General features: G+C 45.3%; 3 protein-coding genes and 1 long non-coding RNA gene across 12 annotated transcripts in view; 2 read left to right on the top strand and 2 right to left on the bottom strand.

The window, feature by feature from the left end:
- Positions 1 to 421: 421 nt before the first annotated feature.
- On the top strand, positions 422 to 9,197 carry phb (prohibitin). 4 transcript variants are annotated; one of them, XM_058048164.1, is made up of 9 exons: positions 422 to 576; positions 2,993 to 3,113; positions 5,141 to 5,190; positions 6,943 to 7,044; positions 7,162 to 7,323; positions 7,396 to 7,538; positions 7,625 to 7,741; positions 7,917 to 8,012; positions 8,782 to 9,197. In XM_058048164.1, exons 4-9 carry the CDS (start codon positions 6,960 to 6,962, stop codon positions 8,992 to 8,994), a joined length of 816 nt encoding a protein of 271 aa, XP_057904147.1. In that variant the 5' UTR covers positions 422 to 576; positions 2,993 to 3,113; positions 5,141 to 5,190; positions 6,943 to 6,959; the 3' UTR covers positions 8,995 to 9,197. The 4 variants fall into 4 exon arrangements, with proteins under 4 accessions (XP_057904147.1, XP_057904148.1, XP_057904149.1 ...); XM_058048165.1 differs by having other exon boundaries at positions 2,993 to 3,117; XM_058048166.1 differs by lacking the exon at positions 2,993 to 3,113 and having other exon boundaries at positions 443 to 576.
- Positions 1,675 to 6,422, bottom strand: si:busm1-163l24.3 (uncharacterized). 3 transcript variants are annotated; one of them, XM_058048153.1, is made up of 6 exons: positions 6,307 to 6,422; positions 5,343 to 5,526; positions 4,796 to 4,899; positions 2,545 to 4,662; positions 2,262 to 2,470; positions 1,675 to 2,188 (listed from the first exon to the last, which is right to left on the bottom strand). In XM_058048153.1, exons 2-6 carry the CDS (start codon positions 5,524 to 5,526, stop codon positions 2,101 to 2,103), a joined length of 2,703 nt encoding a protein of 900 aa, XP_057904136.1. In that variant the 5' UTR covers positions 6,307 to 6,422; the 3' UTR covers positions 1,675 to 2,100. The 3 variants fall into 3 exon arrangements, with proteins under 3 accessions (XP_057904136.1, XP_057904135.1, XP_057904137.1); XM_058048152.1 differs by having other exon boundaries at positions 5,343 to 5,529; positions 6,307 to 6,406; XM_058048154.1 differs by lacking the exon at positions 6,307 to 6,422 and adding an exon at positions 5,825 to 5,976.
- LOC131102697 (uncharacterized) lies at positions 7,161 to 11,346 on the bottom strand. 2 transcript variants are annotated; one of them, XR_009119483.1, is made up of 4 exons: positions 11,127 to 11,343; positions 10,063 to 10,561; positions 9,862 to 9,888; positions 7,161 to 9,765 (listed from the first exon to the last, which is right to left on the bottom strand). It is a non-coding gene; the product is annotated as an uncharacterized LOC131102697 (long non-coding RNA). The 2 variants fall into 2 exon arrangements; XR_009119482.1 differs by having other exon boundaries at positions 7,161 to 10,561; positions 11,127 to 11,346.
- Positions 10,309 to 14,348, top strand: part of znf652 (zinc finger protein 652) — a 19,509-nt gene continuing 15,469 nt past the window's right edge. The window contains exon 1 of one of the 3 annotated variants that reach the window (XM_058048157.1): positions 10,309 to 10,651. The gene's annotated coding sequence lies outside the window, so the exon portion shown is untranslated. The other 2 variants (XM_058048155.1, XM_058048156.1) reach the window with 2 other exon arrangements.

Genomic DNA, 14,348 nt, shown 5'->3' with positions numbered 1-14,348 from the left:
TAGCAAGTGTGTGGCTATTTTGCTCCAATAGCAAAACTTCTGGAAAGTCTGAGGCCACTATTAGCTTTGTTGTTTTAGCAATTAGCCTGTTTCATTGTTTTATTAGAAAGCCTTTTTATTGTGTTTATGTTAATATTTTCTTTTAAACAAAGTGTTATTTTGCTAAGTTGTAAATAGCAGACGTTCCACTCCAGTCCTGTAGGGGGCGGTACCGCGTATTACTATGGAGTTAGCGGCTAAAGCGAAAATGACACAGCACTTCCTGGCAAAATCCATTAGCTAATTTTAGTGCTAACATGCTAGTTAAGAAGTTTTTAGAGTGTCCCGTTTCTGATGCTAGACCCTTCTGAAGTTGGGAAAAACGTGTAAATATGGCGGCACGGAAGTCAAAAGAGTGCTAATTGGTGAGTTGAAACTTAACTTACGGCACTTTCCTGGCAAAATCCATTAGCTAATTTTAGTGCTAACATGCTAGTTAAGAGGTTTTTAGAGTGTCCCGTTTCTGATGCTAGACCCTTCTGAAGTTATAAAAAACGTGTAAATATGGCGGCACGGAAGTCAAAAGAGTGCTAGTTGGTGAGTTGAAACTTAACTTATCTGTTAAACGTGTGACACAACCAGGAAATCTCCATTTCCATTTAACGAAGACTGACTGGTTACCGTGCTATGACTAAACCACCCACGTTTTAATTAGACTGGTAACCAAAAAGCAAAGGGAAGGATGATGAATGGCTTAAGTGTCAAGTACAGGGATCAGGAATTAATTAAAATAAGGGTCGTTAAAAACAACAAAGCCGGTGGTTGGCTTCAGACTTTGGCCCAGACTACTTTGTTCAGCTCATAGTGGATCTTCCCACCACTTCAAAATCTCTGCTACGCCTTCAAAACGCTTTCCAAGCCTTTCCAGACACTTATGCAACTTCCAAAGATGCACAGAAAGGAACGTTTCCGAGTCAACTTTGTGGTTCTTGGACTGGATTGTCACATCCAAGAGTGTGTGTGGAGGGGGAAAAAATGCACTGAGACTAGTATTTCCAATCGCATTTGCATCCATTGTCCTTTGGCTTTCTTTCAACGTGGTTTCTCAGGTCCTTTCAACTGGGTTTCTGCTAAATTTACAGCACAGTCCGTCGCGTCAATATCCCGTCAGGCTCATCCCAAATACAGTGTTCCAAGAATTCCACTCTCAGCTGCCAGGGGCGCTTTTTTCCACTTTGGAAGCCGGCTCACGGTGTTCAGTGCTAGCATGCCCGGTGTAGTGAGTCTAGTCGGCCAGTCCAGAAAATAACAGCGTGGGTGTATGTACAGTTTAGTTTGGTGCTCGTGTTGTCCACTTCCTCGTGTGACCCCGCCGCTTCCCCCGCCCTGTTGGCCCCGCCTCCAGCATGGCCAGCCACCTAACTCTGGGAATGCCTCGCCACGTTTTAATTTTATTCCCTGAACATTTCCCTGGAAGTTCTCATGTGTATTGTGTATCTTTGTTTGCTCCCAAAATACACAAAGAAAAAAAAAAGACCACTTTTGTTTTTTTAAACCCTTTGAATTGATGCTGCTTCTTTGTGTGCTCGACTCTGGGTGGGCCTCGCGTGGCCAGCTTGTAACGCTTCAGTGTGTAATGTTACCATATGCCTTACATGTTTTCCAGGACTAATAAAAAAAAATGCATAACAAAAAAGCATTAAAGTATTTTTTAATGTATTACATGTGCTTATATTTAACGGTCATAAGGCAACAAGGGGGTGAATATGAATAAACATCGTGACGCAACGTCACCATCTTTGGTCCCACTTGGTGGATGTAATTACCGTTAGATGTAGACGTCGTCGGAGCACACGTGGCATCTGTAAAGCTGACGTTTACAGTGGAATTGAAGAAAAAGTGCATGTGTAAATTTAACCTTCACCCGAACATGAACACGGAACATAAAATAAATCGTAACATTAACCCGTAATAAGTAAAGAAATTGCAAAAATTATTAACTGTGAAAGAAATAAGTATTATGCAACATTAGTATGAACGTGCATTACTACTAATAAAAGCCTGATACTCTCTGCAGTTGAGTAAAGAAGACGCAACTGTATACAAGGAAATACAAGCGTCTCAGGCCTTGTCAGCTTCCTCTTCAATCCCCAGTGAGGTCAAGACATCGGACAGGCGTTTCAAGTAGGAAGAGTCCGGGTAGCCGTTCCTGAGGGGCGACAGAAAAAGATCAGACACACGTGGTGACCTTCAAATGTGCGGCGCCCGTGCGTCATGCTCACCCCGAGCGGCCCCCCTGCAGGCTGGTTTTGTGCGGGATGGCGTCCCAGGTGACCTTGGACCCTTTCTCCTCGCCGGTCACGGTGAAGGTGAGGCCCCGCCTGAAGGCGTCCTCCAGCCTGGGTAGCAGCTTCCTGCTCTTCTCGCAGTCGGGGAGGAAGGCCTCGAAGACGTCCCCTTGGAAGGGTTTTCCCGGGGACGGGTGCTCTTTCTGGCGATGGAAAAAACGGACATGGTTAAATTCAAGGATGGTGAACTCACCGAAGTTCTACAGCAGCCTCAGACCTCCTGTAAGCCGGCAGGAATGCGGTAGGTGATCTTGATGGTGGCGTGCTTGTTGTGACCCGGCAGGCTGAAGTTGAGTTTACAGTGGCTCATCTTCCCTCGGATGGCGGCTGGCGCCGTCGTCTTCGCCGCGCTGCGGCGGCAAACCCTACAGTGGACGTGCACGGCATCCAGGCACTCGGGGCACATAACGGCTCCGCACTCCGTGCGGGTCGTCGAGGCCCCGCTCTCCCCGCACACGCAGATGCCTTCCAAGGGTCCATGAATTTCACTTCGGGCATCAGTGCCGTGTCCTTTTGTAGCTGACTGTGGTCCACCCTGATCCGGGTCTGTCCTGGTTACTGTTTGACCACCAGATCCGTTTCGGGGTTCATTCTGAGGACGGACCTCCTTTGTTAAAATCCCGGAATTGATCAGCCTCCCATGACCCTCATTTATTTGCCTACAGGTGGCGCTAAAGGGACGAGAGGCGGAGCTAGACCCACTCCCACCGGCTTTGTCCTCCACGTCTCCAGAAAAGACCTCCCTGAGCGAGACCCCCACCTGAGCGCATAACCGCCTCGACCCGAGTAGGTACAAGCTCTTCTTCATGACGCGCACGCTAACCTTCCTGAAGCGTTGGCGCACCTCCGCGCAGCAGGCCTGCAGCGTCTCGTCTCCGGGGTCGGCGACGCCGAGCTCGGACAGGCGGATCTCGTGCACGGAGAAATCCGTGGCCACGGCGTCCACCAGTTCCTGCAAGTGGAGCTTACACGAGGCCACAGCGGAGGGCTCGGCCCCACGGATGGAGATGGTGGACTGGACGCTGCCGTCCGAGGGTTCCTCGTTTATGTGGAGGTCCGGCGTCAGCGCCTCCACTTGGGTGCTGTAGGCCTCCCTCATGTGGAGCCACATGACCGTCGACACCAGCATCTCTGTGTGGTAGAGCCCTTGGTGGTCTTTCTGGGGGCTCAGCCTCAAAGTCCTGGGTCGACACACTGAGGGATCCTCGTCAGTCTTCGGACCTCCCTGCTGGAGTGCTCCAGAAAAACTTTGAGCTCTCCTCAGTGCAGATCCAGGCCTGGGTGGTGGAAGTGGTGTTGCGCTCAGCGATGGTTTTCTAACCACTGAGTCGGTTTTACTCCTCATTGGTGGGTGTCCGCTCGAGTCCCCCGATGCTGCTTCTGACCCATGACCTTCTGGAAGGCCAGGCTGCCTGCTGGGAGACCAGGACCCCGGCAAATGGGGGTTTCCCAGTGGAGTCAGTGCAGGGTCTTTAAGGCGAGCTGCTAAATGATACGCTTTGCTGCCTTTGGATCTTCTCTCCTGAGGAGCCGTCCTCTCATCCAGAGGTCCTGCGATGGCAGGAGATGGAAGGTGCACCTCAGTGGCTGGCGAGGGATACGATGGGAATCCCATAAGACTGGCGACATCTTCCTCGTGTGCTTGACTCTGCTCCTGAAGAAGGAACTGCTTGGCCTCGGACACGTCACTATGGTCGCCCACCATGTAGATGTTGCAGTCATCGTCACTGAGGAGAAGCCTGGGAAATCGGACACCTAAGCTCTCAATCGCTAGCTTCAAGCCTCCCGCGGGGTTCACGTCAGTCTTACGTAGCTGAGCTTGGCAGATGTTCCTCTCGCTCTCCTGGTAAAGAGAGCTGATGGCCTTCCTGGCATTCTTGATGCGCTCCTGCTTCTCCTCGCCGTCCTCCGCGGCTACTCTCAGAAACAAAGTGGTGAGCCCCTCGCTGGTCACATCCACCACCTCAACGCCGTGCTGGCTCTGGATGTGCTGGTATTCCCGGCCGCAGCGTTCCTGGAGATACTGGAAGACGTCTGCATCCACCATCAGAGGGAGGTCCTCCCACGAGGATGGAGGATGAACATCTCTTTCGTCTCGTCCCTCATTAGGGTTCTTGATCGGCGTGGCGGAGGTGCGACCTGGGCCCTGAGGGTGGGCCAGCAGCTGCGCCAAGGCTGACTGCACTTTGGAGTAGGCACCGTGCAGTCTGACCAAACTCTTGGAAGAGTCGCCGATCATCTCCACGTCGGGGTGGTCCTGCTGAAGACGCGCCAATGCGCTTCTTCCCTCGGGAATCTGACTGTAGTCCACAGTCGCTGTTAACGTTAAGATGACCTGAGGGTAGAAAATGAATGAATAATCAAATAATTATCAAAAAAACAATAATAATTAAAGATTTCAACATTGATAATGAATCCAAATATATACAAATAACAGTAATATTATTAATAATGATAATAAAAGCCACCTTGTCAGGATCCAGGCTGGGATGATGCTCGCTGACAGAGAGCTTGTACTCCTTCCTGTCCACTTTCAGAGTGTGTCGGCCATGTTGAATGACTCTCTGTGCCACTGGGAGACAATCGGTGACAGCTGACTTAAGTGCTTTCAGTGCTGACCACTCCACACACACACACACACACACACACGCCATCTTTTCCACCTCTGTATATACAAACTATGATGCATTCCAGAATAGCTTCCTGCTGTGTAAGGTTACATGAAGATGCATGTGTTTTGTTGACATATTTAATTTGCAGCTTCATCACTCATTAGGTTAATTCCTTTTTCTAACACTAATACTTCTTTTCAGAAGCAGAATGATGAAACTTTGCGTTGCGGTGGAAGCAGGAAGACATTGTGGTGAGTACATAATAGTCTATTTTCTTGCATAGGAGCTTTGACCACACCCAACAAATGGCGCTAAAATGGAACAGCATGCTCTTCCATGTCACTATTTTCCCACTATTTGGAATAAGTGTAGTCTGCACTCCACTGAGGGACATTCTACCAACCTCCGCTGTCTTCAAATTGAACCAGAGCACAGTCTGGCTTCTTCTTATTAATGGTGACAGAGTCTATTTCCCCTCCTCCGTTGCTGGACCGCAGGAAGTGGACAGACAGTTTATCTATCAGCCGCTCTTCATCAATGTCTGTGGGCAGACCGCTCACCCTCACTATCCTGCTCTCTTGCGCCATCTGCTGGGGGACAACACAAACAGTCACAATAATGGCAACGACGTTTTCTGTTTAAACGGCACTAAAACATAGGTTATCTTATATTGCTCGTTGGTGCAGTTGTGGTCGATATGATTGTTCTGATGGCGAATCATTAAAAATATTTGCTGCTCCTCGTCTTAGTCGTTCAATTCTGCTCAAAACGTATGTGTTTACACGCTGTCAAATTCAGGAAGTGAGGCGAGATACGTCTCAGTCCTTAAACTGAAACGTTTTGGTAGTCTATTTGTAGAACAAAAATAAGATTAATGTATATTACCTTACACGGGCTTAGCGATTATTTATTTGCTTCCTTTTTAAAGAGACTTCAATCTCCAGAGTCATTCCGAGCAAAAGTGAAACTGTGATTTGTCTTTTTTTGGTCGCCAGGGGGCAACCGAGTGCATCAATCGTTTATACACGGACCGCTGGCAAAAAGCAAAGAAGAGTAAACCTGTCCAATATATTGACGTTTGGGGATCGTAATAAATGCCACAAAGATAAGAAAACCCTGATCTTCAACATAATTCGTATAATTATATTTTTGGAATTTAACCAAACGTAATTCCTGAAGTGAAGAAAAAATTTACAACCTTTATGCTTAGTGGAACTACTGTTAACTACCAATATAGACCAACCAAGTGAATCAGAGTAATTACGTAGCTTATTTTAAACATACAGTTTGTAAGTACAGCGTAATCTACTATAAATTTAACATTGCTTCCGTATTATTGTATTGTTACTATCTCAAGATATACTTACTGCCTGAAGCAAATCCGTTTGTTTAATATCGTCCGGGAGAAGACTTTTTAAAGCACCAACATAAAATACCGGAAGGGGTCAGTAATAAACCGAAGCTCCCACAACCGTAGAAGAAGACATATAACCAATCAGATGCGACTTCCCGACTCTTTTGCGCATGCGCCTTGTTTACAGCTAAGTTCCGGTGCTGCACGTTTCGTCCGGTGGAGGTCACAGACGTCTGAGTAAAACGCAGGTAACTTGTGACATATGTCGCTTAAACCAGGCAGAAAATATTGAAAATATGCCTTAAAAATGGCTGCGTCACAGTTGAGTTCGTTTATTGTTGTTGTTTATCGTTAAAGTTGCGTCTTGTGTGTTATGTAGGCATAGGAACCCTATTAGCTAAAATAAGCGATCTCTTTTATCGAGTATGCTTTTGCAGAATGATTCAGCAAATATTAAGTATTGTACTATTTTTCGAGTTTAAGTGGTGCATAGTGTTTTTTTCTCCACTCAAACTCACTGCGAGTGTCCTTTTGTCATTACGAGCAAGCTAAGAAGGATGAGCAGGCTAAGTCGACACTCCCCATGTGTCTCCATGACTTGACTTGATATAAACCCAAACTAAACCCTTACCTTCTTATTCTTTTACAGCCTATTAGATTCCCATAATGGCTAAACTGTTTGAGTCAATTGGGAAGCTGGGGCTGGCCCTGGCCATTGGTGGGGGTGTGGTGAACTCTGCCCTTTTTAATGGTGAGTGACACAAACTAATTTAACTGTATGTTACATTTAATATCACTGTACAATGAAGCCTACATATGTTATACGGAATGCAGGAAACGTGAATATCTCCGTTTTTTTTTATTGCAGTCGACGCAGGACACCAGGCAGTGATATTTGACCGATTCAGAGGAGTCCAGGATTCGGTCGTCGGCGAGGGCACGCACTTCCTCATCCCGTGGGTGCAGAAGCCCATCATTTTCGATTGCCGTTCCCGTCCGCGGAACGTGCCCGTCATCACAGGAAGCAAAGGTACAGTAGCTCCGGATGTCATGCCGCATTGTGCTCCACCTGTACGCCTAATACACTCGGGTCACTCTGCAGATCTACAGAACGTAAACATTACCCTGCGTATCCTCTTCCGGCCGGTGAGCAACCAGCTCCCACGGATCTTCACGAGCATCGGCGAGGATTACGACGAAAGGGTGCTGCCGTCCATCACCACAGAGGTCCTCAAGGCGGTTGTGGTGCGTAGCAAGCAGGAAGACACTCATTTCTGACTTATTGTTGATTTTGTTTTTATTTACGTGTGTGAAATGTGGTGATTCGTTAGGCTCGCTTCGACGCCGGCGAGCTGATCACACAGAGAGAGCTGGTGTCTCGGCAGGTCAGCGAGGACCTCACGGAGAGAGCCTCCACCTTCGGCCTCATCCTAGATGATGTCTCGCTGGTAGGAAGAACAGATGATGCATCAAAACTCCCACACACACACTCTGAAATCTCATAGAATATCTTCCAGATGAGTAGTACTAGTACAGATTTACTTGACTTCCTATAGGGGGACTGTGTCCAAGTACTTGTGGCTGGCTGTGTTGCATCCTCACTGAATTTTTATGTCCTTTCAGACACACTTGACATTCGGCAAAGAATTCACAGAAGCCGTTGAGATGAAGCAGGTGGCCCAGCAGGAAGCCGAGAGAGCCAGATTTGTTGTGGAAAAGGTAACTTATTTTACTATTTCATCAGTCTGGGAGACACTTTTTACAGTCGTTACCCACTTTTATTTCATTTTTTTAATAAAAATTATTGCATTTAATGCATTAATGCATTTTTGGCAATTTAAGTCCTTATGTTTATATGTATTCATTACTTAATTTATGTTTTTTATACTTGAGTCAAGCCAATCAAAAAAAAAGGGACTCAAGCACGTACAGCAAATTGAATGATGCTTTATTTTTGTTAAATTATGTTTAATTAGTGTTTTGCATTCATTTGTTGCGGCCTGCCATTAATACATACATATTAGCACTATTTTGGCTCGCTCATAAACACATTATAATGGGACTGTCTGTGACTCTAGCTTGTAGTTCCACCTCTGTACAACAGAGGGCATCGTAAACCTGCTTAATTCGCCACATACACACCTAGTCTGACAGAGAATAAGTGAGCATTAGAGGATAAAACATTAAAAAAAACATTTTTAAGCACTCACAGGTGTTATTTAAAAAAGAAGCAACAGTAGAAAGTGAATTAAATTTCCCACAGCTTACATAAAAAATAGCATGTACATGCTTCAAGGCCAATTATGCAAATACGATGTAATCTAGCCACCCCACCTCAATCCACCACCACAAATAGATTGCTGTCCTGTGTGGGGGACAGAGAGTCAGATTGATATACAGTAGAGCCCACTGGCTCAAGTGTCGCTGTTAGAATGATGTCACTTTGGCATAAACGTGACATCTTAACACCCGATGTTGCCCCTTTTAGGCAGAACAACAGAAGCAGGCCGCCATCATTTCGGCCGAGGGTGATTCCCAGGCTGCCTTGCTCATCGCCAACTCCCTCATGGAGGCTGGCGACGGCCTGGTGGAGCTGCGTAAGCTGGAGGCGGCCGAGGATATCGCCTTCCAGCTTTCCCGCTCCCGAAACATCACGTACTTGCCGTCGGGGCAGGGCACGTTGCTCCAGCTGCCCCAGTGAGGACACTGCCAATGACCGCTCTCGGTTGCAGATATATTCGTCGACCAATGTGTGAGGAAGAAGTTTGTTTTGTTGGTCATGCAGTTTAATCTGTAAAGCTAACCAGTTGATGCTGCATTCAGCATTTGTGGAAATAACATGTTTGCATTGAGATAAAAACCAGAGATTCCTTCGACAAGACTATTAAATTCCATTGTTCTCAATGGGTTTGGATGTCAATCATTTAAACGTTGAGGGTTAGCATCGTTTTGCACACAACACAAAGGCAGTAATACAATGAGTAGCATTCACAGGTATTCGTATGGCTTTATTTTTGAGTGGGAAAACTCACCCGAGTACCATATTCGCCTCTCTGGTCAGCTGAGTGCCTTTGAGGTATTATTTGTCGCCACAAGAAGGCGCCAGAGTATCCAACACTTGAAGGACTACTGTGCTGCTACATCAGAGTTGTCTCTAGCTGGGGGCCATTGACGGCCTGCAGCTTCGTTTTCATTCACATTCAAAAAAATACATAAAAATCTGTATTTCATACACTTTTTCACCTATATATCACAAAGCTGAGATGTGTTTTCTTTCGGGTACTCCGGTTTTCACCCACATTCCAAAAACATGCTGGGTTAATTGGCGACTCCAAATTGTCCATAGGTATGAATGTGAGTGTGAATGGTTGTTTGTCTATATGTGCCCTGTGATTGGCTGGCGACCAGTCCAGGGTATACCCCGCCTCTCACCCAAAGACAGCTGGGATAGGCTCCAGCATCCCCTGCAACCCTTGTGAGGAAAAGCAGTAGAAAATTAATGAATATTATCACTTAGACTGTAGCTAGTGGATGCTGTTTACATTATTGTGTATTTACAAACTATTACCAAGTTAGGGTGAGTGAGATGTGTTTTCTGTGTGGGAAAAACAGCCCGTGTTAGGGAACAAAATACGACAAATGACAAAGTAAGCAAATGTTGGCGTGCAAACAAGTGAGGCAGGTGATGTTGACTTTAAGGTATTACACATATTACTGTTGGAACATTATTAAAAAAAAGCATGGCTTCAGAACAACATGCAGTACTTACCAGTACCATTTGTAGTCTTGCTTGTACATCTGAGATGTGAGAACTCCAGAGACCATCCAACTGAGCTGGACCCCTCCTGGTCCTGGCCTGCACTCACACTGAGTATTCGTTTTGTTGTAAACATGTCATACAACTGCAATACATATGACGATTAAATGTCTTATAAGTTGTTAAAATGATGGATTGCCATTGATAATAATGTGTTAATGAATTAATCAATCATGGACGTCTGAGTATGCGCCCCCCCGGAAAGGAATCAATCCATCCATCCATCCAGACAGTGGCGCGCCTGTACAGACTACGACTACGAGGGGAGGGGAGGAGAGGCGAAGGCGGCCTGGGATGAACGCGGGACGCCGACGTCAGAGCACACTCGGCGGGGCCACGTAGCGGGCGGCTGAGGTCGCCGGTCGGTGGGCCACCTCTCTGCAACATCGCTGTTCATCTATATCTCCGGGTCCCCCCTCTTGGCTCACACAAGCGGCCAGAAGAGGTGCATCTGTGGCGGGGGGGAAGAGTACCATTACACCCCGGATTGGGAGCTACCCTTTCTTGCATGAGCACCAGGAGGAGGTCGCGCCGCACGGAGGTAAGCCTTCTCGGCACAACACCGGCCACTCGGTTAACATTCCCAGGCGTAATTCGGTCTCTTTGCCATGCATGGCAGTGGTTAAGGGAAAGCGGACTTTCGGCTCACTGGTGGCCGGACTTGCTGTGAGTATCCCCGGAAAGGTGGAGGTAGCTAACGCTGACTTTATTTTTTTTTTGGTTGACAGCGTCGATCTGTTTGTCAATCTAGCACTTGTTAATATTTCATATACCGCGCTTGTAACTGTGCATTCACGCCGATAAAAATGACATTAACGGTTTTAAATACATATATTCATTTCAAAGTGCATGACACACTTTTGTCATTCATGTCGACGTTTGTTAAGTTGCTGCTTGCTCACATCTGACGTGACTGTTAGCTTCATGCTAACTAGCCCAGCACCGAGCTGGGCGGATTTGTTGGGGGGTTAAAAAAGTGAAAGTCTTCTCTCTTTTGGGAAAAAAAATCAACTTACTTTGTTACATCGTTGCTTCGAAAGAGACGCAAACGTTGCTGTTTTCCAAGGTGGGGGCCACTAAAGCGACATATTTGAGTGTACCTTTTAAGCTAATGTTAGCCAAGTTAGCTTGTCATGTGTGTGCAGGTTAATACCTATGGAGAAGTCGGCTAGCATGCTAAGCAGTTAACACGGCCTCTTATGTTTTTACTCTAGGTTGCGTTAACCCTTTACTCTCTCCGTGGTTACTACTTAGTTAAACATTGTTAAACAATACATAGATTCAACAAAGGGGAAAGGAAAATAACTTCCTAAAATGATGTGTAATGGTGGCTCACCTCTTTGACAAGAAAATATGCAAAGCCAACAAGGCCTGGTTATTCCTGTTTTACCAATTTAAAATACCAAGACACTAACCATTTCTGGTATTTCTATTTATTTTTTAACTAAACAAGTCGTGTTAACTTTATATGTTGAGTTTGCTCAAGAATGACTTGACATACTTGTTGCTTTTCTTCTCTGGCATAGTTCTCGTCATAGGGTCTCCAACAGGTAGCTCTACATGGTGGCTGTACGGGGACAGATGCAAAAGAGAACCCATTCTTCCTTATTCTTTGGCAAGGCAGGTGAACACGAGGTGTTAATAAGCAGGGTTACGATGTCATATGCTGTACGCGGTTGGTCCCGTTATAATGGGTTTTTGACCTAGAGTAGGGTAGCACCAAATTTACTAGTGAATAATTGCATGTGTTTTTTCTTGTAATATTACAGCACTATTTTGCTGAGATATGATTTTTTTTAAAGTGTAATTTTCTTCTGACATTATGGCTTTAGTCTGTTTTGTGATGATGGATGTGAGTTGGGCTCCAGGGTTCAAGTACCGATGGAGGCGCAGGGGGGACCCCCTGCCATGCAACCCTGCACACTGTGAGCGGGTTAAGGTCTTACGAGTTAGCGGCGAGTGAGGAATGTGAACCCTAACACTGTTCCGTCTCTCCGAGCTGAGAAAAGGCAAATCTCATTAAAGTCTGAGAGGAAGCAGGAGGGAGTTGGGCTTTTTTTTTTTTTTTGCAGCATAACAGGAGGCGACTGATTTTTGACGTCTTCCTGCGCAGGTCATTGTCAGATCAACACTGTTTTTGTACGCTGCGGTTTCATACACACCTTAGCAGTGTGACGCTTCCATCCTGTCTTCTTAATAACTCGAGCCTTATCCGGGGTGTGTGTCGTTTTGTGGCCTACCCCCATATTGAAACCAGTTTTTGGTTTCTTGCCTCTTGAAGATGTTTCGCATGTTGATTTCTCTGCAAGTTTTGCTGACAGTTCTTCTTTGCCTTTCTTTGTATTCACTCCAAACTTAAAGCTCCACATCTGAGAGGATCCTCTTAGAAAAATGAAAGTGATATTGAGAAGTGAATAAGTTTCCCCCCTCCACATCAAAGTGCATTATTTCACTCTCAAATGACTCATCACCAATAACGCCGCTAAGCTCGCAGAGGCATTCCATGCTCAATATGGCCTTGTGTAACCGCACCGCACCGCACCGCAATGTGCATGTTTGGGTGCTTTCAGGGGCGTTAAAAAATAAAAAAAAATGGAACATTAAAAGCTACGCTAGCGTGCCAGGTTGCATCACAGGCTTCCAAGCTTCTCATGCAGTTTGTCATCCACACTCGGGGATAATCTAGTCGGCTTTGTGTCAGAGTCGCTCCATCAGAACGGAGCTTACGTTAGCTGGCAAATGTTTGTCCGTCTTATGACGTGAATGTCAGACAATAGCATCGTCAGCCGAGTACATGGATCAGGGCTTAGTCCATTAAATTGGTCAAAGATCCTTTTTTTATATGACAGGAGGATCTACTGCAAAAAATGTCAAAGATACTTTATATTAGGGTTCCCCAAGCAAAAAAAGTATTTTGGAAGTATGGACCATTATTTTATTTCAAACTTTGCCCTCTCACTGTGGCGGTTTTTAAAAAAATAATTAATGAACACAGTTTCACGGCAGAATTTGGCCTATGATTAGTCATAACATATGTACATATAGTAAACCTCGGATATATCGGAAATTCGCTCACAACGGACAGATAAAAAAGAACCGATTTTTCTGTAATGCATTTCCAAAAAAAAATTCATTGCATATATCGGATTTTTTATAACGGATTTTGCCTATTTCGGACAAAATCTCCAGGGTTAGGGTTAGGGTTAGGTTTAGGTTTAGGTTAGGTTTCCATTAAATTTCCCTGGCATATATCGGATGGCCGCATCGTTATGCTAATCTTGTTGATGTCACTGGCTATTGTCTTTCTCCTGGCTCCAGATTTCGGACAAATATAAAAGTGAGTGACGTCAATAATACTAGCACAGCAGTGAATGAGATCTTAACCTCACTATTGGAAATAACGTAGGCCTGACGGGCGTAACAGGGCCTAGCTTAATTAACAATTTGTTTTGCTCAGAGTCCAATAAAGTTAAATTCTCATTACCTTACGTCTCTTTTCATTGCCCAGTCCAGGTACATTGGAAACATAGTCAAGGAAGTGCCTTTTTATAACGGATAAAATCCGATTTACGCATATACCGGATATAAATCCGATATACGCGTAAAACGGACATTTTCCGGTATACACATATCACGGATTTCGCTTATATCGGACAAAACCAGTGGGAACAATTGAATCCGATATATCCGAGGTTTACTGTATAAACTAATTGTACATATTTTTGGCCCAAATTAAGAATTGTTAATAATAAAAATGGCTAAATGGAACTGAATGGGGCTGGTCTGATGTTAACTTTTCTAATGGGATGTCAGCCTCTGCACACATTGCTAGAAAACATTCAACAAACTAATGCCTGTGCTTGTCATTAAGGAAGATGTAGTCACCCATGCAAATCCAACTGCACATTTTTATTTTTTATGACACTTTTAGTATGACATTTTTAGGCTTCTTTTGTGCCTATTAAGCACCATTTTGCACCTCATTGATCATTGACCCAGAAGGTCAAAAATAAAAAAGCCTAGCTTAACCTCTGCTTCTTATTGTTGCCACTTTGATTGTAGAACGTTTGTTCAAAACACACACAAATGTTTTTCTCTGCCGTCTGCAAGAAGAGACACGTGGTAGTGTTTTTTTTTGTTTGGTTTTCTTTTATTCCTGCAGGCGCTTTTCTAGCAAGCCACCCACCCTGGTGCACACTCATAACGGCAGACGAGTAGCAAAAGTTGTTTGAGGTCAC

The sequence above is a fragment of the Doryrhamphus excisus genome, chromosome 15 (genome assembly GCF_030265055.1).
Source record: "Doryrhamphus excisus isolate RoL2022-K1 chromosome 15, RoL_Dexc_1.0, whole genome shotgun sequence".
NCBI lineage: Eukaryota > Metazoa > Chordata > Actinopteri > Syngnathiformes > Syngnathidae > Doryrhamphus > Doryrhamphus excisus.
This window is presented reverse-complemented; position numbering and strand designations above follow the sequence as displayed.